At 39.9% G+C, this 18,775-nt stretch overlaps 1 protein-coding gene across 19 annotated transcripts in view; it reads left to right on the top strand.

Annotated features, from left to right (window-relative positions):
- Nucleotides 1–16,435, top strand: part of MLIP (muscular LMNA interacting protein) — a 295,821-nt gene extending 279,386 nt beyond the window's left edge. For 13 of the 19 annotated variants that reach the window (XM_061397834.1, XM_061397826.1, XM_061397820.1 and 10 more), the window contains 3 exons: nt 6,188–6,241; nt 15,877–15,928; nt 16,120–16,435. In XM_061397834.1, coding sequence (XP_061253818.1) covers nt 6,188–6,241; nt 15,877–15,921 — 99 coding nt within the window. In that variant the 3' untranslated portion in view covers nt 15,922–15,928; nt 16,120–16,435. Of the gene's footprint in view, nt 1–6,187; nt 6,304–15,876; nt 15,929–16,119 lie in introns of all 19 variants that reach the window. The other 6 variants (XM_061397832.1, XM_061397831.1, XM_061397824.1 and 3 more) reach the window with 3 other exon arrangements.
- Nucleotides 16,436–18,775: the final 2,340 nt, after the last annotated feature.

The following is an 18,775-nucleotide window of genomic DNA, read 5'->3' as shown; positions in this document are numbered from 1 at the left end:
CTACTGGCGTGCTGTGATTCATGGGGTCACAGAGTCGGACACGACTGAGTGACTGAACTGAACTGAACTGAATCCTGATTATATAGTTAATATCTGCTTCTCCTGTTGCACTGCAGTCTCCAAGAGGAGAGACAATGTCTATTCATTCACTAACATCCAGCAAATAGTCTGGCCCATGAACACTTACTCAATAAAACCCTTTGTAGAAAAGTATTTAATTACACAACTTCTGTGTAACTTAATTGATTAAGAACGTTGGATATAGCTAACTTCAGTTGTCAATAGACAAATATTTGAGCAACACATCGGTTCCATACGTTCATACACAGATCTTTTCTGGGGTCTGGCTCCTCAACCTCTGGGATTGTTGGCCTCACCTGAGACCCATTAGACATGCAGGCCGCTCCTTAGACCTGCTGCATCAGAATCTGAAAATTACAGGACTTACCCAGTGCTTCCTCAGTGCTGGGATATGCTGTGAATCAGGGAATAAAATCTCAAATGTTTTGTTTGGCCAGGCAGACCCCCTAAGTGAGTGAAGTAAACCAGACTTTTAGGTATAAGCACGATCCTAGGTGATCTCTGGTCCTTGACCTTCCTCAGTGGGAGTGGTGGGCACTGTGCTGCCTGGAGATTAGCTTCATCTAACAAGGGTAGTTAGATCCTGTGCAGATCAGGATGCCTGAAGGCCTAGCGTCGCAGGCCCCTTGAGCGATTCAAGAGAAAAAGACACAAACCTGCAAGTAGAATCTCTTGACTCAGAGACTGATGACTAACTTCAGTCCTTTTTTTAAATTATGTTTCCCCTTTTTTAAAAAAATTGAAGGATGGTTAATTTGCAATGTTATGTTAGCTTCAGGTGTGCAGCAGTGTGATTTAGTTATACATATATGTATATGGGCTTCCCTAGGTGTCTCAGTGGGTAAAGAATCTGTCTGTAATGCAGGAGACACAGGAGACGCGTGTTCGATCCCTGGGTTAGGAAGATCTCCCGGAGGAGGGCATGACAACCCACTCCAGTATTCTTGCCGGGGGAATCCCAAGGACAGAGGAGCCTGGCGGGCTACAGTCCATAGGGCGACAAAGAGTCAGACACAACTGACGTGACTGAGCACACACGTGCATATATATCTATATATTCTTTTAAATTATAGGCAATTATTAATTATTTTATCATAGGCAAGATATGCAATATGGTTCCCTGTGCTATACAGTAGGTCTTTGTTGTTTATCTATTTTATGTACAGTAGTGTGTGTCTGTTTACCCCAAACTCCCAGTCTATCCCTCCCTCCCACCTTTCCCTTTTGGGAAGCACATGTTTGTTTTCTATGTCTGAGAGTCTATTTCTATTTTGTATATAAGTTCATTTTTACCACTTTTTCAGATTCCACATGTAAGGGATATCATAGTATATTTGTCTTCCTGAAGCTGAAGAATCGTGAGGGATTTAAGCAGAACGCAGAAGTGCCATAGAACTGGTTTTAGCATCCCTAGTTTGCAAAGTTTCTTACCAGTGAGAAGACTTTGGGGAATGTAGTAAACAAGTCCAATTCTTCACCAATGCAGAATTTCTATAGTTTTGTAAGTCAGAAAACACTCTTTCCTCTGTTTCCTTCCTTCCCTCTTTCATTACTATTTATTCAATATACGTTCTGTGTCTCCTCTGCTGCGTGGCCTCTGTACCAGGTCCAGTCAACCTAAAGGTGAATAGCATCAAAAGGACACAGCATCCAGTGGCTCACAGTCTCACCATGACAACACTGTACTCAGAAGCAAAGACCTCTATGTAGGTGCCCCTTCGGTAATTGTCATGTCTGTTTTTGAGAGATGTTCTTAAGTTTACACTCTAGCTTGAGTGGTTCACAAATCTCGGTAGGAGACAGAAGTAGGGGGGATAGCTTCCTGAAGATGAATAGAGTGAAGGAAGTTTACAAGAGGCTGTGGTTCAGCTAAAAAGCAATCCTGAGGACTGAATTCTGAAAAGCAGGTGTAGCACCCTCAGCGATTTAAAAATGGGAATGTTTCTTGCCGCACTTCCTCAGGTTCATCATTTCTGGCAGGTGAGAAAAATCTGCTACATCTTTGAGCAGGAGCGAGAGCTGATTCATAAAAGCTAGCGCTCTGGATGCAGTTCCTCAGGTAGATTAAGACTTAATTAAGTGATTTCACCACATTTGGCATAGTTCTTTTTCCTTCTCGCTGTAGGAGTCTCTCCAGTTGCTTGGAGGGGATTTTTATCTGTCTTTGTCACAGAAGTTAGCCCTGGAGATGCAGTGACATTTATGAGGAAGCCCCACACAGGTGACAAATACTCCACAAGGCTTTATATTTGTGTGGTGGCAGCTGTGATCAAGAGGGTAATAAAACTCAACCGAAGGTTTCATTCAAATACCGCTTGTTGATTAGCCCCCAGTGGTGAGTGAGCAAAGGTCTGATGAGTGTTATACAATATCTGGGACTGGAGTTTCCATCTGGGATGAAAGGATGTTTTGTCTCATTTCACCGGAGCTTTCCATTTCATTGATCTGTCTATGTTGAATAAAGGTCTGATGATAAAACTAATAACTTTTCAGGGTATTTTTTTTTTTTTTGAGACAAAATAGTAATTTGTTCTCCAGCACATTCACCACCAAGTAATCAGGCTGGGAGGACTCTTGCCGTCCTCCTGTAACCACTAACTCTCTGGATAACACGTCATCCGTCTATTAACATATGGGATATATTTCCATGTTTTAGTGTCCTCATTCTCATTCTGACTATGAGAGGCTGTCCCTGCCATGTTTGTTCTCCTCACGTGGCATTTCCAGCTCTTATGCTTTACAAAACCTCTGCATTCAGCATGCATGCCAACCTCAGCATGACAGTGAGTCCCCTACATGCAAAAGAGTTCTGTTCGGAGAGCGTGTTGTAAGTCCAGTTTGTTCAGAAGTTCAACACAGTTAGACTAGGGTAGGGACCTAGCTAACACAATTGGCTATATAGTACTGTACTGTCATAGGTTTATAATACTTTTCACCCGATAACAGTAAAAACAAACCCACAAAAGAAAACATTTTTAATCTTACAATACCTTGAAAAGTACAGTAGTCTACAGTACAATAGCTGGGATACAGGGGCTGGCATCGAGTGAACAGGCTAGGAGAGCTACTGATGGAGGGTAGAGGAGCGGGGAGATGGTGGAGCTGCGGGGTCGGCAGCAGGAGAGGGAGGCATGCTGCAGTGCGTCTCATGCCTGATGTGACTGGACATGCAGGCGCATGCGCAGGTGGTCCCAGCTTTGAAAGTTTGCAACTCGGAGGCTCGTATGTAGGAGGCTTACTGTATTTCCCTGGAACATTTTGTGATTTTTCTTCCCTAATCAACAAAATTTCAACATGTCGACCCGACGCTCCTTCACTCCCCCTGGAGAGTAGGGAGGATCTAGGGTCACCCAGGGAAACTTGACTTCATTCTATTCTCTAAGGTAATGCTTTCATTTAAACCTTCTTTATTCTCTTTCTCTCTGATTACCTGCAGGTCTTCCACCCCCTCCTCCCCCATCTTTATTCTGCTCTTTAGCCAGGGCGATGTCTTTTGACGTGACAATCTGATCGCGTGTGCCCCTGTCTCCCTTGGAGATTCAAGGACTTCTCACTCTTTAGAGAATGAAGCCCAGAATTCTCGTCTGACATCCAAGCTTCATTTTCTTGTGTCTCCAGTGTGGAGACACCCATTGCCCCAGACACTCTGAACTACTTCTGATCTCTGAACTGTATGCTCTTGCCTTTAGCACCTGGCCTTCCCTTTTGCAACGTGGCACACACCCTACTCCCTCCGTCTGTCTGCCCCCACACCCCACTCCCTCCGTCTGTCTGTCCCCACCGCCCACTCCCGAGCGTCTTCCCAGCGGCGTATTACCACTTTCCGCTGCTTTGAAAACACCATCTCCAGAGACTGTCACCCAGACTCCAATCATGACTCTGCCACTTACTAGCTCCAGACCTTGAAGAAGTCATCATCCCATCTCTTGGTGCTTTTGTTTCATTTGTGAAACAGGGTAAAATTAGTGCTCACCTCACTAGATTGCTCTTAACACTGTATAAGCAAATGAGTGAGTGAGTGATGTTGCTCAGTTGTGTCCAACTCTTTGCAATCCCATGGACTGTACCCTGCCAGGCTCCTCTGTCCATAGGATTCTCCAGGCAAGAATATTGGAGTGGGTTGCCATTTCCTTCTCCAGGGGATCTTCCTGACCCAAGGATGGAACATGGGTCTCCTGCATTGCAGGCAGATTCTTTACCACTTGAACCGCCAGGGAAGCCTATATAAACACATACATATAATGAATTTGTCATGTGAGGAAACTATAAATTATTATGATTTACTCCATTAGCAGTATCACAGTTTATATGTTTTTAGTCACCTCAAGGATAATCAAAAAGCAAACCTGCTGGGTCACAAGATCATAAATAGAAGAAAGCATTCCAAAGCCAAATATAAGTGATCTGGGGATTACCAGTTAATTAGAATCAGTCGTTTGCTGTTATTTTTTGTTGGTTAAGATAGCTCACACATAGTTTTTGAAATTCCAGATTAAAATATATTTTAGGATTTAAATGAATGAATACCTATATTGAAAAAATAAAATGTAAAATAGATGTCAGATAATTACTCAATTGCTTTTCCAATGTCAGTTGAATATTGGGACAACATTTTCAGATTTCAGGATTTTTATCCTATTGTATCTTAGAAGAATGGAGATTGACATTTGTATAGATTCTGATGATTCATATAATTACCGTACCACTTAGCCTAGGTATGCTTAAGATTTTGCTGTCTCCGGGACTCAGGTTTGAGTTTTGAAGGGGTACATAGCATCTGATCCTAAGCCAGGTTTAGGGTCTCAGGGGACCCTGATCAACAGGGGAAAGCAAGTGCTTTCAGCTGAATTTTGGAAAGCTGTTTGGATTTCTAGTTGGTTTGGGGCCAGATCACGCTTCCATTTAAAGTAATGATCTCAGGATTCTAGGAGCCCTGATGTTTTGACACCCAGGGTATTTCACAGTTGGGACAGATTTAACAAAGCTATAGCTTTAAATAAAAGCAGACTACATTCTTGAACATGGGCTGGAACAGAGGGAAACTTCAGGAAACTTTAAGGAGATAGGACTTCCTTGGCCTCCCTGGCAGCCACTGGTGATGTCCTCCTGGGGCCAAGGCTGCACTCCTGGGACCCTCTGAATTGCTTTGGAGCTGGTTACTGATCTGATGATTCACTGATCAAATCAGGATAAGATGAGGGTAAAGGGCAGGCAATTATTTCCATAGCCTGGATTTGCCCAGGATCATAGTAGAAGCTGGGACATTTCTGGGAAATCAAGTATCGTGGTTACTTTAAAGCTGGAGTGAGGAGAGACGGTTAAAAAATAAAGGGGGTAAACAGATCTATTACAAATGATTGCCTTCCCCTTGTCTGTGTCCCTCATTCTGTCTGCCTCTTTTGCTTGCATATCTATGACTTTCTTCTTTCCTAATAGGTTTAAGGGTATGTATAGTGCTCAGAAAACCCATGCAATAATAAAAAAATTCCTATAAAACCAAAGAACCTCCCTCTGTTAACGTGCCACTGTGTTGTAAACTGCGTTATTGTGGTGGCATCTGGTAAGACTGCAGTATTTATGAAGCCCTTGTGTTTTGAGATTCTTTATGTTTACAGTAGTGCACAGTGTTTTACATTTCATATAGCATTAACTATCTGCAGAGGCACCTGCATTGCTGGTCTGAACATGATTTGTCTCTTTTGCTTTGGAGCGTTTCAGTTTGAGGGTTGTTGTGAGAAAATAGATTTAACATTATTTCCTCTCTCTGAGAACTGCCAGTGTATGTTAACAGTTCATTCATTCAGTAAACATTTAATAACTGTCTATGCTGTGTGCCAAGCACTGTTCGAGTGTATGTAGGACACAGAGAGAAATAAGATGTGGTTTTAGGCTCTAAGCATTCACCATCTGCTAAAAATTTTTTCTATGTTAAGAATATCTTCCTTTGTTTTTAGTAACAATTAAATCTTAATGTTTACACTTGGTAGAATCTACTGTGATCGGCAATACTATACTTGCATCATCATTTAACTGCCAACTTAAATATAAACTTTTATCTCTCCTTACCTCTATCTCTGATCACATCCTGGGCGTCTTTTCTGTGAAGCTGAGTCATCCAATGATGGCTATTCCGGAACACGAAACCCTTGATTCCAAAGAGGTAAATGTAGAATATAATTGAACATCCGCTTATCCATCTCCATGTAATACTGGATTGTAGAAGTAAGCCAATCTTCTATTAGAAATTAATAAAATCTGTTTTATTTTAAAGAAAGAATGAACGGGCCTACTCTGTGTTGTTCAGAAGCATCTGATAGCTAAGGAGTAAATTCTTGCTTCTCAATGTGGAAGGTGGTACTAGAGGTGCCCATGTATGTACCACTTTGATCACAAACTACTTCTATCTCATCTATTTTTGTGATTTTTCTCTCTGGATTCATTATGTGAAGCCATTATTGTTTTCTTTTTCTAGAAGGTCAGTGCATGTCCCACAATATTTATAAGTGTCTTCTGAGTTAGGAATCCCAGGACCATCTGGTAGCTCAGTTTTCCAACTCCCACGTGAATTTTGCACGTGGTGGGTAGCATACAGGCAAAAGTGCAAATATACAGGCAAATATAGCTCTAAATTTCATTCAGATATTGAGCCATTTTCACATTTGAGCTGACAGAGAAAAGTAAGTGAAAAGACCTTTCTTAGTTTTAAAAAATGCTATACCAAAGGGGCAAGAAAAAATTCTATAAAAAAATGGAATTTTCTGTCGAGCAAGACTAATTGAGCATTGTTTTCTTCTATATCCCTTTAGGCAAAGTGGTAAAGGTGAGGGAAAAAAGTACTTTTTACAGGACTTGTCTTTATGGAGGTAAAAAGTGAATTCATTCATTCATTCTAGATACCCTTACAAATTAGTCATGCTCAATTGTGTAGCCTCCAAGTTTAAAAATATATATAATACGATAATACAAAAGAGAGATAAAAATAATAAAATTCCAAATAAAATTATAAATGAAATCTGAATTTTTCCCAAAGCATATTTTCCACAGTTTGGGGTATATTTCATAAACTGACATCCCAATTTATGCAAATTTTGAAATTTCTAACATACAGTATTGATGTGTCCCACTGCTATAACCTTAGTTATTAAAATATAAGGGCATGCTATGAATAGGCATGGATTTGTATCCTTGACCATATCTCTGATGTTTTTTAGAACCAGGATTATTGGTGTAATGGGAAAATTTTGATACATGTAGCCAAGTTGTATTGCTGAACAATTTTAGCAGTTCTTATCAGAAGCCTGTTGATTTCTGTGTACACATGCCAGCATTAAGAATGATTATAATTACCAATTTATTGAGAGTTTACTATATGTTAGCATGCTGTGCACTTTAGATGCATTGTTTTACTTAATCTTCAAAAAACATTGTAAGTTGAGTATTACTTTTCCTGTTTTACAGAGGAGGAAACTGGGGCCGAGGGGTATCCATTTATTGATAATCTATATGTCATCTGATATCACATACATGGGATCTACAGTATGATACAAATGAACTTCTTTACAAAACAGACATACTCATCGATATAGAAAATCACAAAGTTAATAAGGGAAAAAGAGAGGAGGGTAAATTGGAAGGTGTGGGTTAATAGATACCCACTACTGTGCGTAAAATAGTTAAACAAGGTCCTACTGTGTAGCACAGGGAACCATATTCAGTATCTTGTAATAACCTATCATGGAAAAGAATCTGAAAAAGAATATATGTATATATATTTATGGATATATAAATACATTCTTTTTCAGATTCTTTTCCATTAGGGGTTATATATATTATATATAATATATTAATATTATATGTATAACTGAATCACTTTGCTGCACACAAGAAACTAACATAAAATTGTAAATCAAACTACATTTCAATAAAAATAAATATATATCAAACTAAAAAAAAATAAAAGAAGAAATGTTTTTGATAATTAAACTACCATTTTAGGCATCCATGTGCAGGATTTTGCTTAGTTATACTGGCATATAGGGGAGTGATTTAATAACTTTAGATAATTTCTTATGATGTGTGATCAACAGTAATATTTACCTGTGCACTTTCCCCAAATCTTCTTTTTCGTATTTATTTACCCTCAAAGCACCAAACAAGTAAACTACCTGTTTTTATAATGCAATTATTGTCTTATGACCATATGGTCTAGAGAGTAAAGTGTGCTAGTTACCAATCCATTGCAAACAGACATTCATGGAAGGACCTTGAGCAGATCTCAGAATTCCCCTCTTGGTTTTCTCTCATTTCCTGCCTTTCGGACTACCAGATTGCTGTTTCTTTTGCTTGATCCTGCTATTTGTAGGCACTAGTTTTTCAAATTAGTTCAGGTATTCAGTTAAAAACAACCTTAGATTTACTTGATTTAATTTAATCACTATTTTTATGAGCCCTATATTTTATAAAGTCCATTTGAAAGGGCTTCCCTTGTGGCTCAGCTAGTAACAAATCTGCCTGAAATGTGGGATTTAATTTGGTCATTATTTTTATAAGCCCTATACTTTATAAAGTCCATTTAAAAACAGCTAACTCAAAACAGTTCAGCTGCTCATCTGGGACAGTAGTTCTTAGCTCTGGCTCAGCATTAAAATCTCCTGGGACTTTTTTTTTCAGCTATGCCAGTGGCTTGTGAAATCTTAGTTCTCCAACCAGGGATCTAACCTGTGGCCCGTGCACTGGGAGTAGAGTCTTAGCTACTGGACTGCCAAGGAAGTCCCCTCCTAGGACTTTTTAAAGCCCAAAAGTACACTTCCACTAGGAAAATGGAATCAAGAATCTTTGCTTGTGTCTGACTCTGTGCGACCCCACAGACGGCAGCCCACCAGGCTCCCCCGTCCCTGGGATTCTCCAGGCAAAAACACTGGAGTGGGTCAAGAATCTCTAGAGGTGGGCAAAGGCAGGTTTAAAATCTCTGCTGGTGATTTACATGTATGAGCAGAGTTGAGAGCCTCAAATCCTAGCTCCTTCATTGTCATCTAGAAAAGCCAATCAAGTCAATCTTGGAAACAAAAATTTGAAATCATAAAACAACATTGCTTTAGGGAATGCTGGCTTCCCAGGTGGCTCAGAGGTTAAAGCGTTTGCCTGCAATGCGGGAGACTTGGGTTCGATCCCTGGGTTGGGAAGATGCCCTGGAGAAGGAAGTGGCAACCCACTCCAGTATTCTTGCCTGGAAAATCCCATGGACAGAGGAGCCTGGTAGGCTACCGTCCATGGGGTCACAAAGAGTCGGACACGACTGAGCGATTTCACTTCACTTCACTTGCATTAGTAAGATTTGGGTCACAAATTCTTCCTATCTACTGTCATAAAAGTTTAGCCTATACTGTAAGCTATGGTAGGTTACATTTGAGAGATCTGTTCTACATTGAGATTCACTGTTACTGAGTTAATAAAACCGAATATTTTCTTTTTCCTTTGACATTTTACACAAGGTTTGGAAAATACTTAGACTGGGGTTGGGCGTAACATCTGATGTGAACTAAGTCCAGGGGCTTTTGTTGTTGTTCGGTTGCTAAGTTGTGTCTGAGGAAGAAGAAGGCGAGATCCCTAAATAATGAATTTAACCATGGTGAACAGCTGGCTGATCAGTTTTCAAAGACGGTCACTTGCATAGATTTCTTCTTCTTTTGAGTTCCTTTGCATTTATTTTTTTAAAGTAATTTCATTGAAATACAGTTGATTCACAGTATTGTTATTAACTTAAGCTCTACAGCAAAGTGATTCAGTTATACATATATACATTCTTTTTCATATTCTTTTCCATTATGCTTTATTTCAAAAGATATTGAATGTACTTCCCTGTGCCATACAGTAGGACTTTGCTGTTTGCTGCTGCTGCTAAGTCGCTTCAGTCGTGTCTGACTCTTAGCGACCCCATGGACTGCAGCCCACCAGGCTCCTCCATCCATGGGATTTTCCAGGCAAGAGGACTGGAGTGGGGTGCCATTGCCTTCTCCCATATATAGTAGTTTGCCCCTGCTAATCCTAAACGCCCAATCTTTCTCCCTTTTTCTGCCACTTCCCCTGCAACCCCAAGCCTGTTCTCTATATCCATTTCTGTTTTGTAGATATGTTCATTTGTGGTGTATTTTAGATTCCACATATAAGAGATATCACATGGTATATGTCTTTCTCTTTCTGACTTATTTCTCTTGGTATGATAGTCTCTAGGTCCACTCATGTTGCTGTAAATGACATTATTTAATTCTTTTATGTGGCTTAGTAGGATTCCACATATATATGTGTATATGTATGTGTGTATATATATGTATATGTTGTCCACTCATCTGTTGATGGACATTTAGGTTATGTCTTGTCTTGTCTATTGTAAATAGTGCAGCTATAAACATAGGGGCTCATGTATCTTTTTGAATTAGTTTTGTCTTGATATATGCCCAGGAGTGGAATTACTGGATCCTATGACAATTCTGTCTTGGTTTTTTTTGAGGAACCTTTACCCTATTTTCCATAGTGGCTTTACCAATTTACATTCCCATCAACAATTGTTGACATTGTTGCAGTTACCTCCCAGTAGGCGAACATATAACACCATCTCATTTAGAGCAGACTCTCTGCCTGAGATAATGCTTTCTGGTTATAGTTACTTGGAAAAAATTAATTTCCATTAACAGTCATCATCATCATTTCTGATTGTATTCCTCATGTCTGGTGAATTCAGCAACTCGGATCCACAACCAGTCCAGATAGCTCACTGCTCTCTCTACAAGTTTAAATGTGAAAGTCAGGCCGGGAATGAGATATAATCAACCTGCCAGTCTTCACATCACCTGCTACATGCAATCCTAGGCCTATTTCATTTTTAACTTGAGAGTCAATTGATTTCCAAGATTAAATATGCATTTGGTTCTGAACTTTCAGATCCATTTGTTATTAACACAACTGGAGAGCTAATCAGTCACTACTTGCTCATAAAACACATACTAGGCAAATTCTTCTCCTGTGTTCTTATTCCTTCTCTTTGCAGATTTTTGATAAATACTTGAGTTGACAAGATAACAATTCTGCTGGCAAGGTGACCGTCTAGGATCGATTTACTGCTGTGGTGTATAGAAGATTTTGTGTTCATTTTATTTTTAATTCCAGAACCTCCATTGATGTCTCAAGTTCTAATTTTATGGGACAAGTGTCTCATTCCTTTATGTTTATTCTCCAGATGAGAACACAGAAAAGAGAAAAATAAGTTATTTGTCCATGGAAGCCACTCTCATTTTTTTGTTTGATTCAAGGGTAAAAATGGAATTATCAAGAGGAATGGGCCCACTCTGTGCCCTGCAAGCAATTTCCCATAAATATTATTTATCAAAATCAAACTTTGATAAATCTTGGATTGCGGTGTTCAAGGTTGTAACCTTATAGAAGAACTTGGTATCTGTATATTTGTAACTACTGGTGAAAAGAAGATTCATATGCTTTGATTGACAGCTGGTTGGAGGTCCAGGTCACCTCATATGAATACCTGGGTAGATCCCTACTTTGCCCAGGCATCCAGGTGGGCAAGGAAAAATAGAAAGAAAGATATCTGACCACCAGATTTGCAGCATTGAACCTTATCAACGTGACCTTTCTGTGTTGAAAGCCTACAGCCTGTGTTGAGGAAATAAAATTAAAATAAATATTTTTTACCAACCCAAGAGTCCTCCTCACAAAGGTAGTAGAGAAGAGAAAGCACTTTTATTATTGACTAAGCATTCAACCAGACTGTGATGTCTATCACAAGCACCAAAAGATCACAAAGACAGAAGACATCTCACCCTTCATATAGCCAAGTAGGTTTAACCCATTATATATACATTCTCGAGATAAACAATAATTCGATTTACCCTCAGATAAGAGGACTTGACAAATAGTGTTTATTCCACATAGCTCATTCTAAATCACCTGGTAATTGGGAGGACCACCTGTGTTAGTTCATTGACTTTATATAAAGGAAAAAGAAACTTCTCCTATCTTTATGACAGGAGCTATTTTTACAACTTTGAGCCAGGTGTCAACTAAAGTTAGACTCCCATCCTTCCTGAGAACCTAGGAGAAACTTAGAGATAAGGCTTCTTCTATCTCCTTGGATGTTTACCTTTAAAGGAGATGGTTGTCAAGTCCTTGAGGCTCTTCTGAGTCTTAAAACTGATAAGATGCCCATCTAGATTTCACAAGGATGTATCTCCATTTCCAAGAGAGGAGACAAGTTTTCTGAAACAAATGCTCTAAGAACAAGGGAGGGAAATTTCTTCCTTTACTTTCAGCAAGGGTAATTAAGCCTCTCAAACATTTTTATTTGTCCTTACACCTGGCTGATATGAAGTAGTACCAGAATCTGAGAGTCTGATTCTAAAATAGCCACTAAAGAGAAACAAGTCTCATTGATTTTTCTTTTCTCAGGACTCAGTTATAAATATTATAGGAGCGGTGAGGGTTTGACAGTTTGGGGGTTTTTCCTTCAAACTCATTTCAATAGATTCATGTTGGGTTTTATATTATAATGAATCATGGTAAAAGGCTGAGCAGAAGTCGGAAAGTTGAAGGACTGACCTTCTTGTGGGCATTAGCTTTTCAAGATAAACAAAACAAAATAATAGAATCAGGGTTAATAACTATTCAGGGCTCAGGTCACCAGATATTAAATTTTTTTGACTCCAAATTCAACATTCTCTTTCCTAGAATCCGTTATACCTGCATTCTCTACCTACCATCCTATCCACATAGGACCTTAGCTGCTGAATATTTTGTCACTTCTGTCTTGTGGATAATAAATTCTGATGCTAGATCTTGTATTTTTACACCAACTTTAGTAGTTATGCAAATGTCCAAAATATATTTTAAATGTTTCAGAAAAAATTAATATGTAACTGTTAATAAATTATTAGATACATTTTCTGGAAATGACAATTTGCTTTGTATACCTGAAGTCTGGCTTCATCTTTACAAGAAGACATGTGTAGATCATGCTCTTTCATTTGACAGATAAGATTGTTCAGAGTTGGTTATATATTGAAAGGGAAGGAAAAATCAATTTACACAGCACATTCTTTAAGAAAGTGCTTCTGTCACACTGGCTTAAAGTTTCACAACACTGCATCACTTATTACCTAAAGTTAACTTTAAACAAAAACCACTTTTGGAATGTGACTCTGTTCAAAATTACAATTTTCTGAATATCTTATGGTCTTTCCTGTATATATTTTTTTATTCAAAATAACTTTGTTGTACAGCTGGTGACAGGATATAATACTGAGCCTTCACTGCTGGGAAGTAGCCTGAAAATAATAATGTATTTATTTTATTAATGATTTACATATGTCTTAAATGTAGACATTTGTTTTTCCCGAGTAATTCAGCTCCTTACCTACATTGAGATTGGCAAAGAAAATAGAAAAGTCACAAAAGGTATAAAATCTTGACTCAACCTGTCATAACATCATGTCATTTCAAACCAGCTGCTGAATGGTGGTGGTAAACACGGCTTTGACCTTTCAGTGGGTTCAGAGGAGATGAGAAATGGTGCTCAGTTTCCCATCCTGGTGTCAGGGCATGAGATGCCCAGTCCTCTGCTATCTGATCTAATTATTTCTATAATTATAACATCTTACATTTGAAAGAGAATTGAGAGGGCCTTTTGTCCAATATTTAATTGTATGTTATAATCCCGTATATCCTTAAATTCTCTGTTGAAACTCTTCTGGGGCAGAGTTTACCATTTACAAGTCAAACATGTTATATGCTTTAATATGGATGAAACAAACTAATGACTGTATGACCAACAAAAACAAACGGGAAACATTGAACAAATAAGTATTTAATTACGAATACTGTGTTCTTGGGCATGGTATTTAATCTTTTAGAGCCTCAATTTCATTCTCTGTAAAGTTAGAGCAAAGGATTATGAAGATTTACATTCATGTGTGTAAAGTGTTTAGTAAAATACATAGCCCTTCATAAGAGTTAGTCAAAGATGATGATTTCTTTAAATATCTCAAATACCAAATGTTGCTGCTGCTGTGCTTAGTCGCTCAGTCATGTCCAACTCTTTGTGACCCCATAGACTGTAGCCCACCAGACTCTTCTGTCCATGGGGATTCTCCAGGCAAGAATACTGGAGTGGGTAGACTATCCCTTCTCCAGGGGAACTTCCAGACCTAGGAATCGAACCAGGGTCTCCTGCATTGTAGGTGGATTCTTTACCATCTGAGCTACCCAGGAAGCGCACCAAATGTTGCTACTCTCAGGAAAATAAAAAACATGCTCATTTTTATTTGTTAGAAGGAAAAAGGAGGTGATGTCATTGAGGCATTTTTCTCCTTTTGTTCTAAAACTTCAGAGAATTCAAATGTTGAAAACTACAACTCATTTATTTCATGACTATTGGTTTTTTGTGGCCAGAACAAATCAGTACAGGAGTGCAGCTACCTCTTGTTTTTAGCAACTTTTCCTCCACCTCCTCCTAATCTGGCAAGGGAAGGCTCTCCTCCATGACTCGGGTATGTCCTGTTCCTCTGTCCTGCTCAGCCACTTGGCTCTGCTGCATACTGTTTTCCTGTCTGCTTCCCTCAGGCCTTGCACGTTCCCCGTATTCCCCATGGAGAGGCTCTGAGCCACAGCTCTCTCAGACCGTGGCTTCTTCACCCCTTGGTCTGGCTCAGGACAAAAAACCAACCAACAGAACAAACAAATAAAAACACTGAACTGATTTGTAAAACAGAAACAGAGTCACAGATGTGGAAAACAAGCCTGTGGTTACTGGGGGGAAATGGGGGAGAGGGAGGGATAAATTAGAAGGTTGGTATTGACATATAAACACTGCTATATATAAAATAATCAACGAGGCCCTACTACAGCACAGAGAACTACATTCCTTTTCCTATGATAGATGCACACTACTATGTATAAAATAGATGACTAATAAGGGCCTACTGTGTAGCACAGGGAACTATACCCAGCGTTCTATGATGGCCTATGTGGGAAAAGAACCTAAATAAGAATAATGCATATACATGTGTAACTGAATCACTTTGCTGCACACCTGAAACTAACATGGCCTTGTAAATCAACCATACTCCCCCCCCCACCCAAAATTAAAACAAAAACAACAAATCACAAAACAGAGAGTTGCCTGCAGAAGAGACACTGACCTCCCTCAATTTCCACTAGCGTTTTTGGAATGTTCCGTTGATAGCCATGCATTGGCACCTGCAAATATATAGTTATAGTCTTTCTTTTCAATGTCATTTTATCACATTGCTCTATTAGAGTACAGTTTTAGAACTAAATTTCTCTTTTGTCCTCCTCTCTGATATTTCCTTTTATACTTCTTTCTAGACTGGTATAATCTGCTAATACTGATCTCCACTCAGTTAAGTTTACCTTATCTGCTCCAGACCATGTAATCTTATCAAACAGAGATTGAAGGATAAAAAAATTAGTGGAACCACCCCACTACTCCATAGCAGCCTTGGGAAGCCAATGGAATTAATATGTGAAAAAAAGGCAAGAGGTTCATTTGCTGCCTCCTGCTTTTGTAATGTCCCATTTTGGAAATCCAATCCCAATTCACTTTACCTTCTCTGTGATTTAGAGGCTACATTTTAGGGAATGATGCATTTAACACTAAAGAAGAAGTTGGCAGCAGCCAAGTCATTGAAGGATGAGGGTTGTGGGTGGGATATGGCAGGGCTGTTCCTCAAGGTGGCACCAGCCCCTCAAAGCCATTGTCACCCCTTGCAGGAGGTCAGAACTGCTGTGCTGAGCTCTGGAGAGACCGGGGTCTGATTTGAAGGTACCACCGGGTGTCTTTATCCTACCATTAACTGTATAACAAAAAAGAAAACAGCTACCGAAGAAAACAACAAACAAAAACTTCCTACTCCAAATCATTTTTATATGAAATGCTATACCTGGGTATGAATGGGCATGTTTTTTAAAGTTCTGTCTCCATTAACCTGACTACTGTTTCCTCTTATTTTGCAGCAATGAAGATCGAGCGGAAGTGAACACTCAGGCTGGGCTGAAGTTTTTGGAACGCTGGTGCTAATCACTTGCTAGATTTAACTTTTATCACTCTTTTTTCAGCCTTAGTGTTTTCCTTATGAGCTGCAGTGAAACTAAAAAAGTTCCCTGCGGACATATAACATGGCAGTAGTCACTAACACCCCGCTTAGAAGAGATTTCCCTACCATTTCTCCCACCACTCTTAGAGCCTTGAATGCCTTCCATTAAGCTGACAGCAATACTAACACGCCCCTCTGTTTAGCAGACAAATAAAAAAGAAACATGGGGAAATAGACGGATGGGCGTGATGATTTTTCAACACCAGTTTTATTTTATGCATACGTTACTGTCTGAATCAGGTTATATTTCCCTACTGCTTAATTATTTTTACACATTAAAAAAAAAAAAAAAAGTAGCTTTTTGCAAAGGAGTCCCTGCCTGCTTTCAGGGCTTCACTGGGAAACTCTTGAAGGTGTGAAAGCTGGTATTGACACAAACACGCGCTGTTGTCCTGTTTGGGTTCTGCGCTTCCTGGGACGTGCAGACCGTCAAGTGTAGGTCGTGTTGCTGAGCTGTCCTCCATCACTGTTTCTCTGACTGTCACCACGTGATTCTTGCAGAGGCTGCTTCAGAGTTAGTTTGTACCCATCATCTTGGGAGCAGCCGAGACCGGAGAGCAAACCACCCTGTCGCAGACAGTCCCGGGAGCCGCCCACTTTAGCACACCCAGTGCCCGCCATATTGGCCGTGTTCCCTTTCTTTTCTAGCTGCCACCCCTAGCTTCCAGTCCTCACCTTCTCGAAGTGGCTGCTTTTGTCTTGTCTGCCCAGTTGGGGCAATACACCAATGAAGAATCCACTATGGTTCTGGACATCGAGCCCCTGGTAGCAGAGGACTCGGTAGACACTGCATACCCTCGTGCCCAACTCACATTCTCCTTGGAGCCATTGCGCCCTCAGACCATTGCTCCATCACCCTCATCATCCTGCCCAGGGCAAAGCAAGGAGAGTTGCCACAGAACAGTTGGCCTCCTCATCCTCCATGCACCATTTTGGATGGCTCCATTGTTGTATTGCAGCAATAAAGATGGAGCAGAAGTGAAGAAAAACATCCTGTATTTCCAGTTGGTGCCTGGAAATACAAAGTCCTCATCATCTCCTTCATTAGTGGGTGAGGAGAAGTGGAGCCCTAGTAATGCTTTCTGCTCATTTCTTCTCCCCCAAACACTACTTCTCTACCTGCTAGATTGTGTGAGGCATCGTTTTACATTATTGATCATCATCTCTAGTATACACTGTGTTCTGATGATGTGTCCAGCACCACGAATTTGATTTAACCTTCACAATGAGCCTGTGGGGCAGGTAATAGGAGTATTCATATTTTATGTTTGTGAGAAGAGCAATATTTTTATATTTGTGAGAAGAGGCTCCGAAAGGTTAAATCAAGCTAGTAAATGCTAAAGACAGAACTAACACCAGACAATCAGGTTCTAAGACAGCCATTTATTCAATTGTTTGTCCATTCATCTTTGACTTTGAGAACAAAAGGTTGAGTCAATCACACTCCCTAGTTCATTGCTCTTATAAGTTTGGGCAAGACCCCTCTCCTGTCTACTTGTTCAGACGATTGATTGATTAACTTTTCTAAGGATTTCTATCTTCTCTTTTCCTGCTATAGGTACACATTCTTGTGTTTGATATATATTCTTTACCTATATATGTTTTGAAGATGTGCATTCTTTTTTGCTGCATATATATTTAATAAACGTAAATGATATTATAGTTTATATTTTGTTTCTTTTTTTCCCCACTTCACCCCGTGGTCTGTAAGCTCTATTGCTCTGTAAACGCCTCAGCTACCTGAGGTCCTTCTTCACATCTCAGCTACCCACCTGCCTTCTTCACATCTCAGCTACCCACCTGCCCCCTTCACATCTCAGCTACCCACCTGCCCCCTTCACATCTCAGCTACCCACCTGCCCCGGGGTGAGCTCTCAGAGCGCCTCTCTCTACCCCCTACCAGTGTGACGTCTAGTAAGTCCCCTACGTGCGAACCTTCAAGCTGTGAATTTTCAAAGATGTGAATGTGCATCTGGTTCCAGTAAGTAACCAGACCCTGGGCCATCGGCATCAGGTGTGAGCGAAACTGCAGCTTGTCCTGTCTCCTGTTGCTGATGACCCTTCAGCTCTATCTCCCACCTCCTCTCCATCATCTGGTCAGTAACCCTTCTCACCTATTTGCTCAATGCCAGCCGCTGCAGTCCTGAACTATTGTACTTTTCAAGGTACTATACTGTAAGATTAAAAATGTTTTACTTTTTGTTCGTTTTTTTAAAATTATTTTTGGGTGAAAAGTGTTATAAACCTATTACAGTACTGTACTATACAGCCGACTGTATTAGTTGGGCATCTAGGCTAACTTTGTTGAACTTATGAACACACAGTACTTATGAATACACTCTCAGAATGGAACTTGTTTATAGGTACGGGACTTACTGTATATGGTTTCTCGTAATCTCCTATGTACCTTTATGAGAATTTCTCTGGAATTGTATATACACACAGGTTAACAATTATTTGATTTTAAGTCTGCATAATCAGATTAGATCTGCTTAATTGGACTACATCCTTCCACA

The sequence above is a fragment of the Bos javanicus genome, chromosome 23 (assembly GCF_032452875.1).
Source record: "Bos javanicus breed banteng chromosome 23, ARS-OSU_banteng_1.0, whole genome shotgun sequence".
In the NCBI taxonomy this organism is placed as follows: domain Eukaryota; kingdom Metazoa; phylum Chordata; class Mammalia; order Artiodactyla; family Bovidae; genus Bos; species Bos javanicus.
The sequence above is the reverse complement of the archived record's forward strand: the minus strand, read 5'-3'. Positions and strand labels throughout refer to the sequence as shown.